The sequence below is a fragment of the Leptosomus discolor genome, chromosome 1, assembly GCF_034619465.1.
Source record: "Leptosomus discolor isolate bLepDis1 chromosome 1, bLepDis1.hap2, whole genome shotgun sequence".
In the NCBI taxonomy this organism is placed as follows: Eukaryota; Metazoa; Chordata; class Aves; order Leptosomiformes; family Leptosomidae; genus Leptosomus; species Leptosomus discolor.
Genome location: NC_141391.1, coordinates 174,209,882 through 174,225,389, shown reverse-complemented (window position 1 = coordinate 174,225,389; position 15,508 = coordinate 174,209,882). Strand labels below are relative to the sequence as shown.

General features: G+C 35.4%; 1 protein-coding gene across 4 annotated transcripts in view; it reads right to left on the bottom strand.

Annotated features, from left to right (window-relative positions):
- The window catches only part of PPFIA2 (PPFI scaffold protein A2), a 333,193-nt gene that overhangs the window by 236,854 nt on the left and 80,831 nt on the right, over positions 1 to 15,508 (bottom strand). For 2 of the 4 annotated variants that reach the window (XM_086471371.1, XM_086471379.1), the window contains exon 1: positions 1,874 to 1,954. The exons of the other annotated variants lie outside the window; for them this stretch is intronic. In XM_086471371.1, the coding sequence (XP_086327497.1) occupies positions 1,874 to 1,954 (81 nt within the window). Of the gene's footprint in view, positions 1 to 1,873; positions 1,955 to 15,508 lie in introns of those variants that run through there. 4 annotated transcript variants of the gene reach the window in all.

Here is a 15,508-nt window from a genome sequence, read left to right as displayed (position 1 = left end):
GGAAAGTTGCTTCCCATATCTTTCTTTATACTGCATGTAAGTAAACAAATGAATAGAAAAAAAAAATAAAAATAAAAAGGCATCACAAGAAAACATAGGCTTTCTTTGGTCAATTTTTTTTAAATTTTTCAGAGATTCTTTTAGCACTGATAACACCAAGCCGTTCTAGAACACAAACATAGACAGTCCTGAATTATCAGTTTTACATTCCAAGGTCATTTAACTCTACATTGCTCATTAAATTATCCAGAATGCAACAGGAAATTCAGTTATGTTTCCCTTTCATTTATTGGCTCCTCAGCTTAAAAATCAGCAGAAGAAATAATTTTTAAAAGAGAACTTTTTGTACGTGGGATAATGTCTACAGTAATCACAGAGATTGCTAGTAGCAACAACACATACTGTAAAAAAATATATTTATTTCATTGTTAGCACTTAACTTTCATAAAGTACCACATAATAAAATTTGGTATGACAACCAAGAATCCTAATTTTAGTGACTTTTTCAACTCGACACACTCAGAAAGAATACCTGACGTCAGGAACTGTGTTTAAGAGCATAGCTACAGGAGGCTGTACAGAATATTTAGATGTCAGTATGTTAAAAAAGCAGTCATGCTGTAGAGGAACAGGCCTGGGGCATTCATGTCTCTGAATCACTGCCAGGATCAGCAGATCGTCACTTTTAGGAGGATGCCACTCTTTCTGCACAGCCCTCAACTATCATTTGACATCACTGTAAGAAGGGCAAGACAGTACAATTAAAAACAAAGGATTAAAGGAAGACACGAATGAAAAGCAGTTGTTGGACCCAAAGAATGGGGTACCTGTATTTTGTGAAAGAAGTTTGCCATGCATTTTATGAGCAACTTTCAATTGCCTCAGATTGTTTGCTCTGGTTGCATTCACAGGATTTATTACATATTAAAGACATCACTCTACAATAGCATAAAGTAACCAAAACAACAAAAAATATTATATGATCAGCATAGGAAGGTTATTTAAATCTTAACTGTATCAGAGCCTGAGCTGAAAAAGCTATTGCCAATTTAAGTAGTGGAGTGCTTGAATTGCCCTGCAGGGCCAGGGTGCTATAAGGAGCAGCTGGGGCAGGGGGGTTGTGGGGGCTTTTTTATTACTGTTAATCTTAATGTAGGATTACATAGTTTTCCAGAGCCAAGGCACTGAAGATTTCTTTTAATTAAATGCTACAAAAGATGGTTGTAATTAGACTGGTTTGCACATTAGATTTAGAGCATACAATAAATTCTTACCTTTATCCAAGCACACAAGCTTATTTACCTGAATGAGGCAAAACTTGGCTTAAAACTGAGAACTCTCATAATCCTAACAATAGATTCTGCTATTCTGTCAATTGCACATGTATAATTACTATCCACATGAATCAAATTAAGCATCAGCTAGAATGAAACTACATTCAGGATTAATATTTAAAAAATCCAGAAGAGTAAAACATACAAAGTTTTTAAAACTGTTTTTTTGTATAATATGAATTCAGAATTTCTGATAATGCCAACACAGTGCTTATCTGAACTAAACAGAAAGACAGTGTGGGTCCATCTAAGGAACTATAAATCTAATGAATTGTGAGATGATAATATTATTGGGAAAGACAATCAATAGCAAAATCATTGTGAATGCAATTCTATGTTTGTTTAGGAACAATTTACATGCTAATTTTTTTAAGGCAGCAAACTTACTGTCATGATATTGATTTCTTACATATTTTCTCCTACCAATACAAAACTAATTAATACATAAGCTTCTTAACCCATTAGCTTCTCTTACACAAAGTTTACCTATTGTTTAAGTACCAAGAAAAATCCTTTCAGTTTTATTAAAGTTCACTTACCTGAAAAGTATAAAACCGGGTCCCATTAGGAGGATGCACTTTAGGAGAGGCAGAGACAGTGTTCATATCCGAGAATATCATTTCTGGTCACACACACAATACAATCCACAGAGAGCTACAGATGCAGAGTAGAGTGCTAAGCTCAGAGATAAATCCTTTCATACATTTAGGGAGGCAATCGTACAAAATGCAGTCTGTCCCATCCGTTCAGACATACTGTGACAGCGCTTTGAATTCCCCACTCCTACATCTGTGAGCTAAACTGTAAGGTCATCGCTCCCTGACCTCTAGCTCAGCTAGCCCTTCAAAATATGCACAATGAATAAAAATCAGAAATGCCGAAGAAAAGATAGCTAGAACCCACAGTACATGGAGCTTGTGCAGAATCTGGCAATGCTTTGGACCTGCCCATCTGTTCTCAGTGATAATCACCTCCCTCCACCACAGCCTTGCAAAGTGATTATGCTAAGCATCCCAGTTAACCAATAACACACAGCTTCATTTCAAGCAGGCATGCACAGTGAAAAACAGAGGACCTCTTCTGACTAACCTGAAGCATGCCTTGTGTTCAGCTTATAGCTGTATTTGATAACAATGATAATTTTATCATTTCAGTTGCTGACAGCTATGTTAACACATACCAACTTCCTTTAAATAACACGGAGCTAGGATTTTTTTTTTGGTTTTACTGCCTTGCCTAGATAAAAGAAACTGCATTGCTCTCCAATTTAATATTTTTTATATTTCTTAATTTCTTGGTGCTACTACAGACCGCAAATAGTGGGAAATAAATATTTGTGAGCCTGTTTACAGAGCTACAGTCAGTTTAAATATAATACATATTACAAGCCTCTCTTTTCTTATTCTTTTCTAATTCTTGTTTCTCATCTTTAGCCTGAATCTCTCTTCAGGAAACACTAACATTACTATATAAAGTTGAAATGTTATTCTGAGCCTTACTGTGCTTCACAAAGCTATAGACCTACAGCTTAGCTCATTAGCTATACATAGTATCTTTAAAAAAAAGTTATTTTCTAAGGTCGCTAATACTTGTGAACACCTGTGTTGAACATCCAAAAAGCATTCATTGCGCTTTTTCTTCACACATAGGTCTTTTGAACTACATGAAGACATTAACAAAAAAAATATTCAAAGGACTTGACACCTTTTAGCAATCAAAAAATAAGTGTTCCATTTACAAAAATTGAAAAGTAGGTTTTCCATAAAGAGTAAAAAATGTAAAGAGGTGGAGAAACTAACTTTACATGTTCTGTCAAGCATTTTGTGTTTTATTCATAAGGCTTAAAAGAGAGGCAGAGAAACCACTTAAGAAATGGTAGTTTCAAAACGAAACATCAAAAATCTAAAAGCCTGGTGAGTTTCCAGGCTGCCTCTGTTTTTTATTCTGTTTTACCTTAATGCTTTTAGCAACTGAAGATAATAGGGCTTCTAAAGTAAAATTACTACGAAAGTAGTTGGGATAGATGCAGAGATGTCTGTCTGTTTAAATGTGTATCCCAGTGTGGCGCATACCACAATAATGATATTTTATATGCCAAAGAGAAAAAATCCTCCTAGATCCTAGTCATGTCTAACAATTTCTTATAATTACAATAATATAGCTTCTATAACATTTACTGAATCAAAGCAAAAGTACTGTCCGAACATTTTCTTGAGACCTAGATTTCAGATTACAGATTATGCTCCCCTCTTCGAGTTCTCTTGCAGAAGATCTAGATGGTGGTATTAGCAAAAGCCCCCTCAACTTATCAAAGGAAAGACGTCAGATTGTTGGTACTCTGAGTATAGAACCTTTTATTCTGACTTGATACTTTTGCCTTTATAATCTACCTACCAAACGTGTCCTATATCCCTGTGATACAACGAATAACGTTTCTTTTATGGACACTTAAAAGTCGTTTGCCCTCAAAGAAAATGTATCACGTGGTTTCCTCACCAAATGTATAATTTGAAGAATTCATGTGCAAAATCCCATTACATTTCTCCAATAGACAATTACTTTCACTACTAAATAAGTGTACATTTAGCCTGAACTTCTCTTGCTTCAACTTTCACAAACTTTTAATCCTTGTTTCTACCAGGGATACAGGAAACACAGTTCATCTTCCCATATTGGCATTTGCTAAACCTTAAGCTAGTTCATCGCTAAAAAAATACCGTCAACATCTTTAGCAAATGGTCCATACCAAAGTTAAACATAACTGCTCTAGTGACAGTCTCAATGCCTTCCACAATCACAACACTATCGCAGTACTTTGACTTTCTAATTCCCTATTTGATCCTCAAGGACTGCACATCTAGCTGCAGCCTTCCACTGTGAGCTCTTATTGGGATCACTGTCTACCATGACTCAGCTTTCCATTACTTTAAAAAAATTACTGCTTTTCAAAATACTGCTCCTGATCTTTTCCTGTTGTTTTGGCTTTCTTGCTTAGGCGAAGGCATTTGCACTTAAAAAACCACTACCATCACCATGAACAAAAGAAAACCAACCCCCATCCCCCCACCCCTGCATTTAATTTCCAATAAACACATCTCCCTAGCTCATCAGTATAGATCTGGAGAGAAGGCATGGCATTATAACTGTTGTTCTATCTCTCCACTATACTTTTACCTCATGTGAAAATGCTCCCAGTAACGACTATAAATTTTCTTTTAGCTCACTGCGGAACAGGCCAATACCACGTTCTTGCAGGACCCTCACGGAATCAGAACGTAATTTTGACGTAACACTTAAACAGGTTGAAAACATTTGTGTAAAACAGTGTTCTGAAAAACATGAAACCAGCCTCCTCCTAGGAATCGGTCAGAGCATAGGCAAATTCAGTAAAGTACGAACTGATGCATGGCAGAATGCGTGTTCACAATTACAGAGAGAGACAGTCACATTTCAGAAAAGCCGGCAGCCCCAAAGCTGGGATTCAGCAATCTCCTCGGAACAAGGAGCTGAAACCAGGTCTCCCATGTCTAATTGAATGCCACAACCACTAAGCTGGGTATCAAGCAACACGGCCTGAAAGCGAGCAGAAAGTGGAACAGAATAAAGGAAACCAAACAGACCCAACAGGACAAACGGAGAAACAGACCCACAGTCCCTGACTACAGCTCAGTGGTAGATGTGCTCACAAAGGATGTAATCCCAACTCAAATGCTTGCTCCAATGAGTCTTCCAGTGAACGATTTAATTATTCCATGAAGTAAAAGAGTTGTAGTGAAGGAAAAAAAAAATCTCCTGTATGAAAAGAAATCCCACATGTTTAAAAGTATGAGATGTAGCAGTGCTCCTGAGAGGCTTTAGTTCCAATTACTTCTGAATGTGTGAGTTACCAAGCTCTGAATCTATATTATATTATATGTTATGTTGATTTTGCATTTTAATTCTTTAGCCCTCTCCAAAACTTTCAGTGTGGTATAATTTTTAAAAAACAGTAGTGTACTTTTTTGATGTGTAGCCTGCTATTTTTTATAGTAGATACAAAAGTATAGATATATGTTGATATGTGTAAATATGTGGATATATATATGTATTAAAAAACAGTGTTACACATTAAAAAAGAAGGAATATATGTATTGTCCCTGAATTTTCAAAGTACTTCGAAGTACTTTGAAAATTCACAGATACTAATACAAAAACCTGTATCTCTGACTGCAGAGACAAGATGCACTTTTTTTAAATTGACAAATAAGTGTAGCTTTTTAATATGCTAGTGCTTGTGTGATATAGTTTCTCTTCAGAGTATGTGGTGCAATGGAAATGCAGATGTTTTGAGTTAAGATTTAAATCACCAGCTCATATTAAATTAGGTGAGTAATTATCCAGAAACATGGACTTTATATCATATACTGTTCTCATTTCTGTCTCTATCAGGGACAACCTTGTCTAAGAAACATGCCTTCCTCCAGGAGCAGTGAGAGTGTGTGATTTTCAGAAGATTAGAGAGCTTTCATGTTAAACCTAGACCACATCACTTTTACTTCACAGACTCACAGAAACCCTACTAAGCTTCCAAAATCTACAATACTGTACTTGAATTGATGTTTCTTTAATATCTGCTGTTGCAGACATCAATATAGAGGGAATATCATACAATAGGTTACTCACCTGGCTAAAATTCCCTGAATTTGCTTTAAACTGAAAACTGTTAATGTTTAAAGAGTTCTGATCGCCAATTATTGATGGCTGAAAAGATGTTAAACATTCACCACAGTTCAGACAAAAAATATTCAAATTGCTTATCAAACTGCAATGAATATCTTCATAAAGTTACACATCACATCTAATTGTTCTCCATATCCAAACTAACTTCCAATTCCTTTTAGCTCATTTAATGAAGCACTACACCAAAAGTATTTTTTCCATCAAAAAAGCAACACAAAAACATATTACTTGACAAATGAATATACTTTAAAGAATGTATAAAACTCACATGTATCAAGTTTCAGAAACTAACTTTTCCCAGATGGGATAGCTCCCAGAAAGTGAAGTGTGAGGGAGAATTAAGGAAAATGAAACATAGTCGAAGGAAGTTTTTGCTCCCTTTCAGCCTTCCGGTATGAACAGAAAATCCTTTTAGAATGGAAGACTTGTAGAAATATATCAGCTTATCGTATTGATAAGTAAAGCCTGTTATTCATCCTGTTTCAGTAATTAAGAGCTGATTATTGACATTCTCCATCTTTGTTCTTTGTTGCTTTGTATCTTGAATATACAAATACCAACTCTCGTACAGGGAAACATCTTACAAGAGCAAGTGCTGGTAACAAGTCAGCATGCAGTTATGAGCCCTATTTTAACCTGAAACATATGGTTTTTTGTAACTTATGAAGGCAAGTACATGGCAGAACAAAATATCTTCTGTTAGCTGTATAAACCGTATGTCAGCAATAGTAAAGGATAAAACATGTCCTACCAGGTGTATTCTGTACAATGTCTTCCCTTTCAAGCACAAGAACAATGGCTGAAGCTTTCAGAGGAAATGCATATATGAATGTAATTCCTTTTTGAAGTCCCCTTGCTTTGTAGGATATACTGGGACATTTTACCAATTATTTTGAAAAAACACAGTCAACATTGTCTATCAACTTCAGACTTTCACAACCATTTTCCTTTTAAATGGCAAAATTCAGAATTCATTTTTCTAACACTAACTTTCTCTATGCTATAAAAGGTCAATAAAATTAAAATCACTCATTCAGTATCTAAGCGAGTTTATAAATGCAGGAGCTAATCCAGAACACATTTTCTACAACCTATTAAGGATGCAGTCCATAATCAACAATCATCAGATGCAACCAGAACGCAAATAAGTCCAAAAGACACAATGCTTGATTTTGCAATTTGTTTGCTTGGGCAGAAGTAAAATTTCCTTTCCTTTTGTACATTCTCAACAGCCGATTGTTGACCACAGCTAGGACTCTTGTGCAGCTGTGGCCTACAACATTCTGGTCATCACAGGTGTGAGAAATTAATTCTCACACTCTCAAGACTTATTGATTAAATAATTCTATATCTGACTCCCTTTCCGCATGGTTCAACAAAGCTGGGATGAAATATCCAAAGTACCATTCTGTTTTTCTTTAAACACTTCAACTCCTCAACATTGGATCTGTGTTTCCTCTATATAACCTCACCATCAGTAAATCAAGATTGTACACAGAAGCTTATTAGGTAACTGAAATGAACCTGATATAAACACTGTTTTTATCTATTTTGAAGTTATGTGTTGATGGCAGTGACTCACTGAGTAAATCTAAAAAAGAAACTGAACAAAAACATAACACTTGAATATAGAGAGAAGTCTTCCGGACATTGAGCATAATGAGAGAGTTAAAGGAGAAAAGGATGGCAGAGCCGTGAGAATGTGCAATGAAACAAAACAATACATACTTGAGGGAGGATTTATCTCTGTTCCACTAAGTTGTATCTTACCTGACTTGAAAAGATACATAATTTTCTTTTCTCCACAACTCTCAGGCTTCAACTGTCAAAAGCACAGAAACTAAACTATATTTAGTACACAACCTGTGTCCTCTACCATTCATTTTTGATTCCAGGAATGACTGCATTTCTGTTTTGTGGCATAACTGAATATTTCATTAAAAAGTCTAGAGGCTCTTTGGAATTAAAGACACTTTTAAATGTAGAATCATAGCAGTGACTGCATATATGAATATTTTTAACAAAATTCCGGTCAATCTAATATTAACTCTTGATGAATTAAGACCAAAACCTCCAAAATAATGTGACTCCAGATGGTAGCAAAGAAATAATGAAAAGCTGAAAACAGTCAGCTTGTTGTTTCACCCTGCATCATATCACTTAGGTATCACTTCTGTTATTTACATCCTTTAAGTTGTTTATGATGTAACATTATACACTGTGGTATCACTGTACTTGGCAAAATAAGAGTCATTTCTTACCAGTAAATGTAGAATCTAAATCACGTAAATTACTTCAAAGGATCACAGTACATTAAGGATGAGAGAAATTATGAAAGAACATAAGAGAAGAGAATCATTGCCTATGTATCATCCTCAGCAGAGAGGCTTTTTCTTTTTCAGTGAATATCTTGCATTATGTGCCTCATCATGAGATTAAAAATAGGATGAGGGCCTATGATAGAAAAACAAAAGAAGATACAAATTTGAGATAATGTGTTCAAGTACTACAACTTAGCACAGCTCACTATAAATAGATATTCTATCTAACCTGCCTCTCCTCCCTTCAAAAAATATTTTTTCTTCCTAATGGTATTATTTTATTCATTTTAATTCTATTCATTTATTTTATAATGATTCTGCAATCTTTACATACACTGAGATGTATCCTGTTCCACAAGTACAAAAACTATTCAGAGAGTAAACTCCTAATGAAAATGAGTAGCAGAATTATATCTAGAAGATAAAGGCTGTCAGGAAAGCTTGTGCCAAGGCAATTGTCTTTGTCATTTATTTCTACTTCTGCTCCATCTGGACAATATCTTTCATCTTAATAAGTGATGCAAGTTGCTAAACTGGTCCTTTGAGTGAGAACTTAAAGAATTGAATCAAAAGCTAAAACTCACAAGTGATTAGTTCCATATTTAACACGGGAACTGGGAATACTCACTTGCGTAAGGATTGTGGATATCAGCAGGCCTTTGCAAAAGAAGATCTGTTTGTTTTCTTTCTCAATTAACATTTCATAGTTTTCCATAGCCTCAGTGAACATATTTCTGAATGCAATGTGCATAAGCTGGAGAAACATGAATAACCAGAATAAACCCTATAAAAATGCATAATCACACCTTCTTTCACATTGTGCAAGAACTGAAATTTTACTGATGCTCTAATAAAATTCCCCAAAGTAGATCTACCTCAGTAGCTTCTCTGTCCTGAAGCTAACTAAAGCAACAATTCCAAATGGGATTACAACCCTTAGAATTTGAATCTGCTAAAGGACTGTTAAAAGCAAAAATATTTACAGTCATACTCCCAAAAGCAGTAATTAATTTGGTTGTTTAATTGAAGACATCTTTCATCTAATTTTCAAGGATGCTCAGTCTCTGAATAGCTTCTTTGAGTCATTTCAGCCCTGCTGATGATGTTATGTGCCGTTTTGAGCATCAGGTCTCACACTGTTGTACATGTAACAGGCCAGGTACTTGGAGTGACTGAGCAAGTTTGAGAATGTCAGACCTGTGGCTCCAACTCTATTCACAAACTGTAGTCTTCTACAGATGATGCAAAATTCCCCTTTATAGCTAAACACAAGCAATCAAACCTTCTAACGCTTTCTTTTTCTTTAAGTACATACCACAAGTCAATAATAACATGTTAGCTTGAAAAGACTTCAAGACTTTGCTATAGTGGACATCTCTTCACTGTCACACATACAGCCTTATGAACTTAAGCCATCATGGTAGAAAGCAGAAACAGCGTCTCTTCTAAAAATTTATCCAATTTCTTCTGCACTTGTCCTTAACCTCCTCATGCCATTTTCCCTTTCAAAAGTGCAGTGGGAGTGTTTGTGTACTGATACTGTCTGAAATCATCTCTCCTACACAGAAAAGATATGGGATTATAAAACAAAACAGGCGATACTGTCCTGAGGGCAAATGGCTGTTCCAGCTCTTGACTCAGCAGACTTTCATTTCTCCTCACAGGCTATTACAAAAATACAGAACCATCCAGTAACTACATGCCTATTAAGTAGAAGCAAATGTTCCATTTTTCTGGTAAGGAAATTATGATATACAAATACTGTTGAAAAATACTTTTCCAATGCTAGGAAATGTGAATTCAAATAAAACTAAATATTTTTGATTTTTTATTTCATTTGTAATTCAGACTTGGGCAGTCATAGAATATGCTGAGCTGATTAATTCTGATTTAATGTTGATTTTCAATTATCCTATTTATCTACCTGAAAATGCTGAAAGAAAAGTTAAAAGGCAACAATATAAAAATACCATTTTCCTAACCTTTGGGCTGAATGGCTTCAAAACATGCTAAATCCCCCAAAAAGGACTTTCTAAGTCTTAATCTTCACAATAGGCACCTTTATTCTTTATTAAATATGTTTTGAAATAAAAATAGGATAGGATATTAAGTAAGATAGTATTTATAGGACACAGGAAAAACAAAAGTATTTTTTATTTCCCTTCTGCATTCAGTCTGGATGTCATAAAATGGAAAAAAATTTCCCTTCAATACTCATCATGCAAGTGACTAAGCAGCATTATCACAATTTATCTTGCCATGCATCTAAAAAGTGACACAAACTTATAAGCAGTGTAATATGTACGTTCGTAACATTCCTATGCCTTAATCTATATCGCTAGGTGGAAAATCGACATGAAGATAGATCAATAATTAATAATTGTGTGTGCCAGTGTTAACTGAAGAAAGAACAGTCGCTATTAAAGATCATAGTCTAAAATCATACACTTAGACTGGACAGTCAGGAAAAATAGCTACTTGACAAAAGCACAAAAATGTAGTCAAACCTAAATTAAACACTGTGATACTGACACGTTATTGCTCTCATCTTTAAACAAAATCTTGTCTTTTCTGCATGGTAAGAGATGACTACTGCCTGGTGTTCCACACTCATGGCTCATTTTGAAAATGCTGAAAGCTTAGTGGTAAGACTATAAAGATGCTAGATCAAAAGAAGAGCAATATTCATGGACAGACAGCCTCAGGTGGAGTGATACCAAGTGGGAAGCTGAGAATTATGTGGCTGTTATTGGGCAAGGACTACATCCCCACATTGAAAGCTCCTCACCAATACATATAAGGTAGCTTTTCCATTTATTTCTTTCAAGGAAGTAACGGCAGGAATGAACATCAGTGTCTTCTGGTGGGCTTTATTTGCAGTGTAAGTGCCAGTGTCTCTGTGTGTTACCACAGGCTCCCTTTAAAGTCAACAAAGACAGGCACTTTCAAGGGGCACTGCTTCTGACCTATTTTAGATGTCTATTTTAGTTTGAGATGAATCACACCACAGAGGTGGGAGGCAGTAAAGACAGAAATGCCTACGCTGTAGATATCTGAAGTTAGGTGCAGTGAATCCTACCCTGGGAGCCTGAACTGAATGTTAAACAAGTCAACAAAATATGACAAGAAAATATAATCAAGGACAAAAACCCCATTACTGATTAAGTACACCTGAGGAAAATTTACTATTAGAAATAACTATTTCTATAACTATGTGAAACGAAAACAGCACCACACAAACCTGAAAATGGCTTTTTGTACTTTCCTAAAACAAATGATGTGAAAAGCAACATCCGCAGCAACAAATTCACAGTCACATCCAGATTCAGCCTGCCGTTATAATCACATACAAAATTAACACCCCAGAGTAAGCTACAGGACATTATGGAGCACTGCAAATTAAACTGCAAAATTACTCACATTTTATAAAAGGAGATATTGTGACACAAACAAGTTAAATCACATCTACAAGGTTAAATAACACAGCAACCTCAGGCCAGGCAGTTCCTTATTTTTAGTACTATATCTGTGCTTATTTCATGTCTGCTGCAGCACGAACATGTGTCTTACGTACATTAAATGGATACAATATACATTTATTACAATTCAAAGCTCAGAATTTTGTTTAGAACTCCATATAGTATCAAGCAGCTTTAAATTTTGGTAAGTGTCAAGCAGTGGCAATGTTAATTAATACATAATTAAGGTGGCATAGGAAATCCTTAAAAATTGTAGAGCACCAGACATATAATGAACTTAAAATGTATATAAAATATATGCACCTATGGCTAATAGAATAGTAAAATCACAGTATTTGTCATGTGTAGAAAATTTTCCTGATTGAAGTGCATTAGGAAGAATTTTCATGTGGAGAAAAAAAAAAAAAAAAAGGCACAAGTCAACCACAGATGTAACCTGCATTATCCATTTAAAAGTTTTGTCCTTTCCTGAGTCTGACGTAGTATGTATTCTGATAAATACCTTATGGGAAAGATACCCATAAAAAAATCATACACAGAATATAATCTGTTTGACTTCATAAATTTTAAATTTTTTCATCTTTCAACCTCACCCACTGGCCCCTATTCAGTTAAGAAAATAAACAGATACATTTGGTGTAGCTCCTCTATAGCGGTTACATTCTGCATAAATGTCATGGTTTATTTCTCCTCTAACCAAACCGTGATAATCCTCACAGCCTCTCTTCACTTAAAAATTCTTTCTTACCCCTAATAATTTTCACTATCTGTCTGTACATCTCCAGATAGCAGCTTACCATGACAGAATATGTCTTGCTCCTTCTCTGCACATCCAGATGGAAATCAAAAGGAAACATTTTATCTTACTCCTACTCCCGTCCATTTACCAAGACTCCAAATCTTCTAGTTGGCGCATGGAAAACGGCACTAAAATTGCAGTGAACTGTAGTTTGCTAAGATTGAATAACATTTTACCTCAGAATAAGCAGGTGGCATAAGAACTAATTTAGACAAGAACCAACACAAATTGTACCTCAAAGCTTTCGGACACTGACCAAGAAAGAAGTTTCATTAAACAGCAGAACAGTTTTCTACATTTGCACTCTCTGTTTAACTGAAAAAACCTAAGATGACCATGGATGTGGTTTGACAGACAAGCAAGATAGAACAGTTGGGAAAATAAATCACAGATGAGTCAACAATTTAAATAAAACTTGTGAATTTATTTTTTAAAAATTTCAAATGACTCATCATTCATTATTATCTCCCCATAATTTTCCATTACATACACTCTGCCTCATAATATCTGAACAGATGAACTTGGTTTCTGTTCAAGCTAAATAAGATATTTTATTGCTTCATAAGTCTTTGAACTGTTCACATATTAAATTCAGAAGTGAACTCTTCATTTGCTTTACAAGAACTCTGAAAAATTCTTCCTAATTTCTGCAATTTCATTTTTGCAATTAATACATCTAAAAAGTAAAATGGTAAACTGTTATTAGAGAACAAAAAGTCCACTGTGGAATGCTGAATGCTATAGTTAGATTAAAAATGCCATGTTAGATCAAGCTCCGTGGTTAAAAATCATCCCTTTTCATGGGGGTTAAATTAAGCTTTTACTATTACCAATAACTATCAACAAGCACAAATCTGCTTCATGGATACCCTTTCACATACTTTTTCAGCTCAGTTATTTCTTGTTTCAGTTTAGACAAAGATCATCCTTCTAAACAATCCCATCCCAAACATTACGGTGTTTCACTGTTACTGCCCATCTCTGGAACTGCTATCTGAGTCGCTGGAGACATTAATGGGGCAAGAAAGAAGTCAGTAGAACCTGTCAAAGCTAGAACAGAAGAGGTAGCAGAGTTGGCACGGAGGCTGTGACACCATCAAAGACGAAAGGAAAGCTATATTTATAGGATTAAACTAAATGTGCTTGGGAGAGTTCCCAATCATTGTGGCCAACTGGCACAGAAGAGCACATAAATATGCTAGTCAACACTGAAGAGTCCAAAGAGGCCACATGCAAATTGCTTATTGGGAATGGTCCCTGCAACAGTCCTATTCCCAGACCATACTTAGGAATTTCCTGGAAGAAGGGTAAATTAGTGTGAATGAAGTGTGCCAGGTCTGGGCTAATAGATTACTACTACAGATGATTGTGTTTGACTATCCAGGAACATTTCCCGGTACTGTTTGATTTACTAGCACATAAACATGCCAAGCCTTTCCAGAAGGTTTAAAGTTATGGAACATAATAAAAGATTTCATGCATTCCAATCTTGCTGTTTGGTGTTTAGGGTAATATTCAGAGACAGGATATGAATGATAAATATTAATCAACTATTTCTAAAACTTCAATCAAGATAAATCTAGATGCAGTGCAGTAGTTGCTTTTTTGACTGATGAATTCAACATTGTAGTTGGGGAGAGAATGCAGATTGGTAACACATAGACAATGGATACCTTAAATTCATCTCACTCAGTTATCCCTAGCTGTTGATGTAAAACAGCATGCGCTCTGCCTGTATTGTCTGTAGAAGATCACTGATTCCTGGCAGCTGCGCTGCCAAATCTTCAAGGCTCTTTATATGCGAGTCATCTAGAACAAGCTTGGCACAAGTTATATTATCTAGACATACTGCAATCATATCTCCTGAATACAGAGCACACGTAGTCTGAGATAAAGCCTGAAAGAATGGGGAGACGTAAGTTGTCAAAACTTTACAATTTTTATATGCTTATCCATGTAGAATATTTGGAAGACTCTCCACAGTTAATAATGAAACAGCATGTGAAAGGTAACTCAAGATTCAGGCAAGAGTTTACTACAAGCAGCAGACAAGGAGAAACAAACATAGAGGTCTCACACTAAAGCACAAAGCACATAACGTGTACAGCGTAGTTAAAAAACGCATGGGAAACATAATGGAAATACAAAAAATGCAAAGGGACAAAACCCAATAGACAGGCAGAAGAAAAAAACCAAAACAAACCAATACAGTGCAAGTTATATGGGAGCTGTCAAGAGCATAGAAAATATCTTGTATTTCAAGCAAATACTTAGAAACTAATATATCCTACTAATCTTCAAAACCAAGAAGATAAAGCAGAAAAGGACACAAATTTAAAAAATAGTACAAGATTTTTTTTCCTGTAAAAGGTAAGCCTGTTTGCAAAGAATAAAAAAACCCTTGCACAAGGTTTACAAGTATCTTGTAATCAGATGTCAGAACTCAGGTGGGTACAGTAAATGATACAGTAATAGAATAGGCCAAAGGAAGTACGTATCTTTAAAGCATCTTGAAGTTAGATGGAAGTTTCAGTCCTAGAATAGGAGAAAAGTAGTTCAGTGTAGAAAATAACTGATCTTGGAGAACATTCAACCTCTGTAATGTAAATTACATATAATTTATACAACAATGTGCACAGTCTAGCCAAGAGGGATCATGTCATAAGCAGACATTCCTAGAAAATCACGTGTCTTAGCAACATTAAGAGGATGACATGAAGCTGTTGAAACATGAGAAGAGCATGCTAAAAATTAAAAAGGAAAAAAAGAAAAAAAGTTGAGAACTATTCCACGATAGTTGCATACGGTACTATAGAAATGGCTGAAAAATGTCAGTGGAAGACAACATTTGGATCG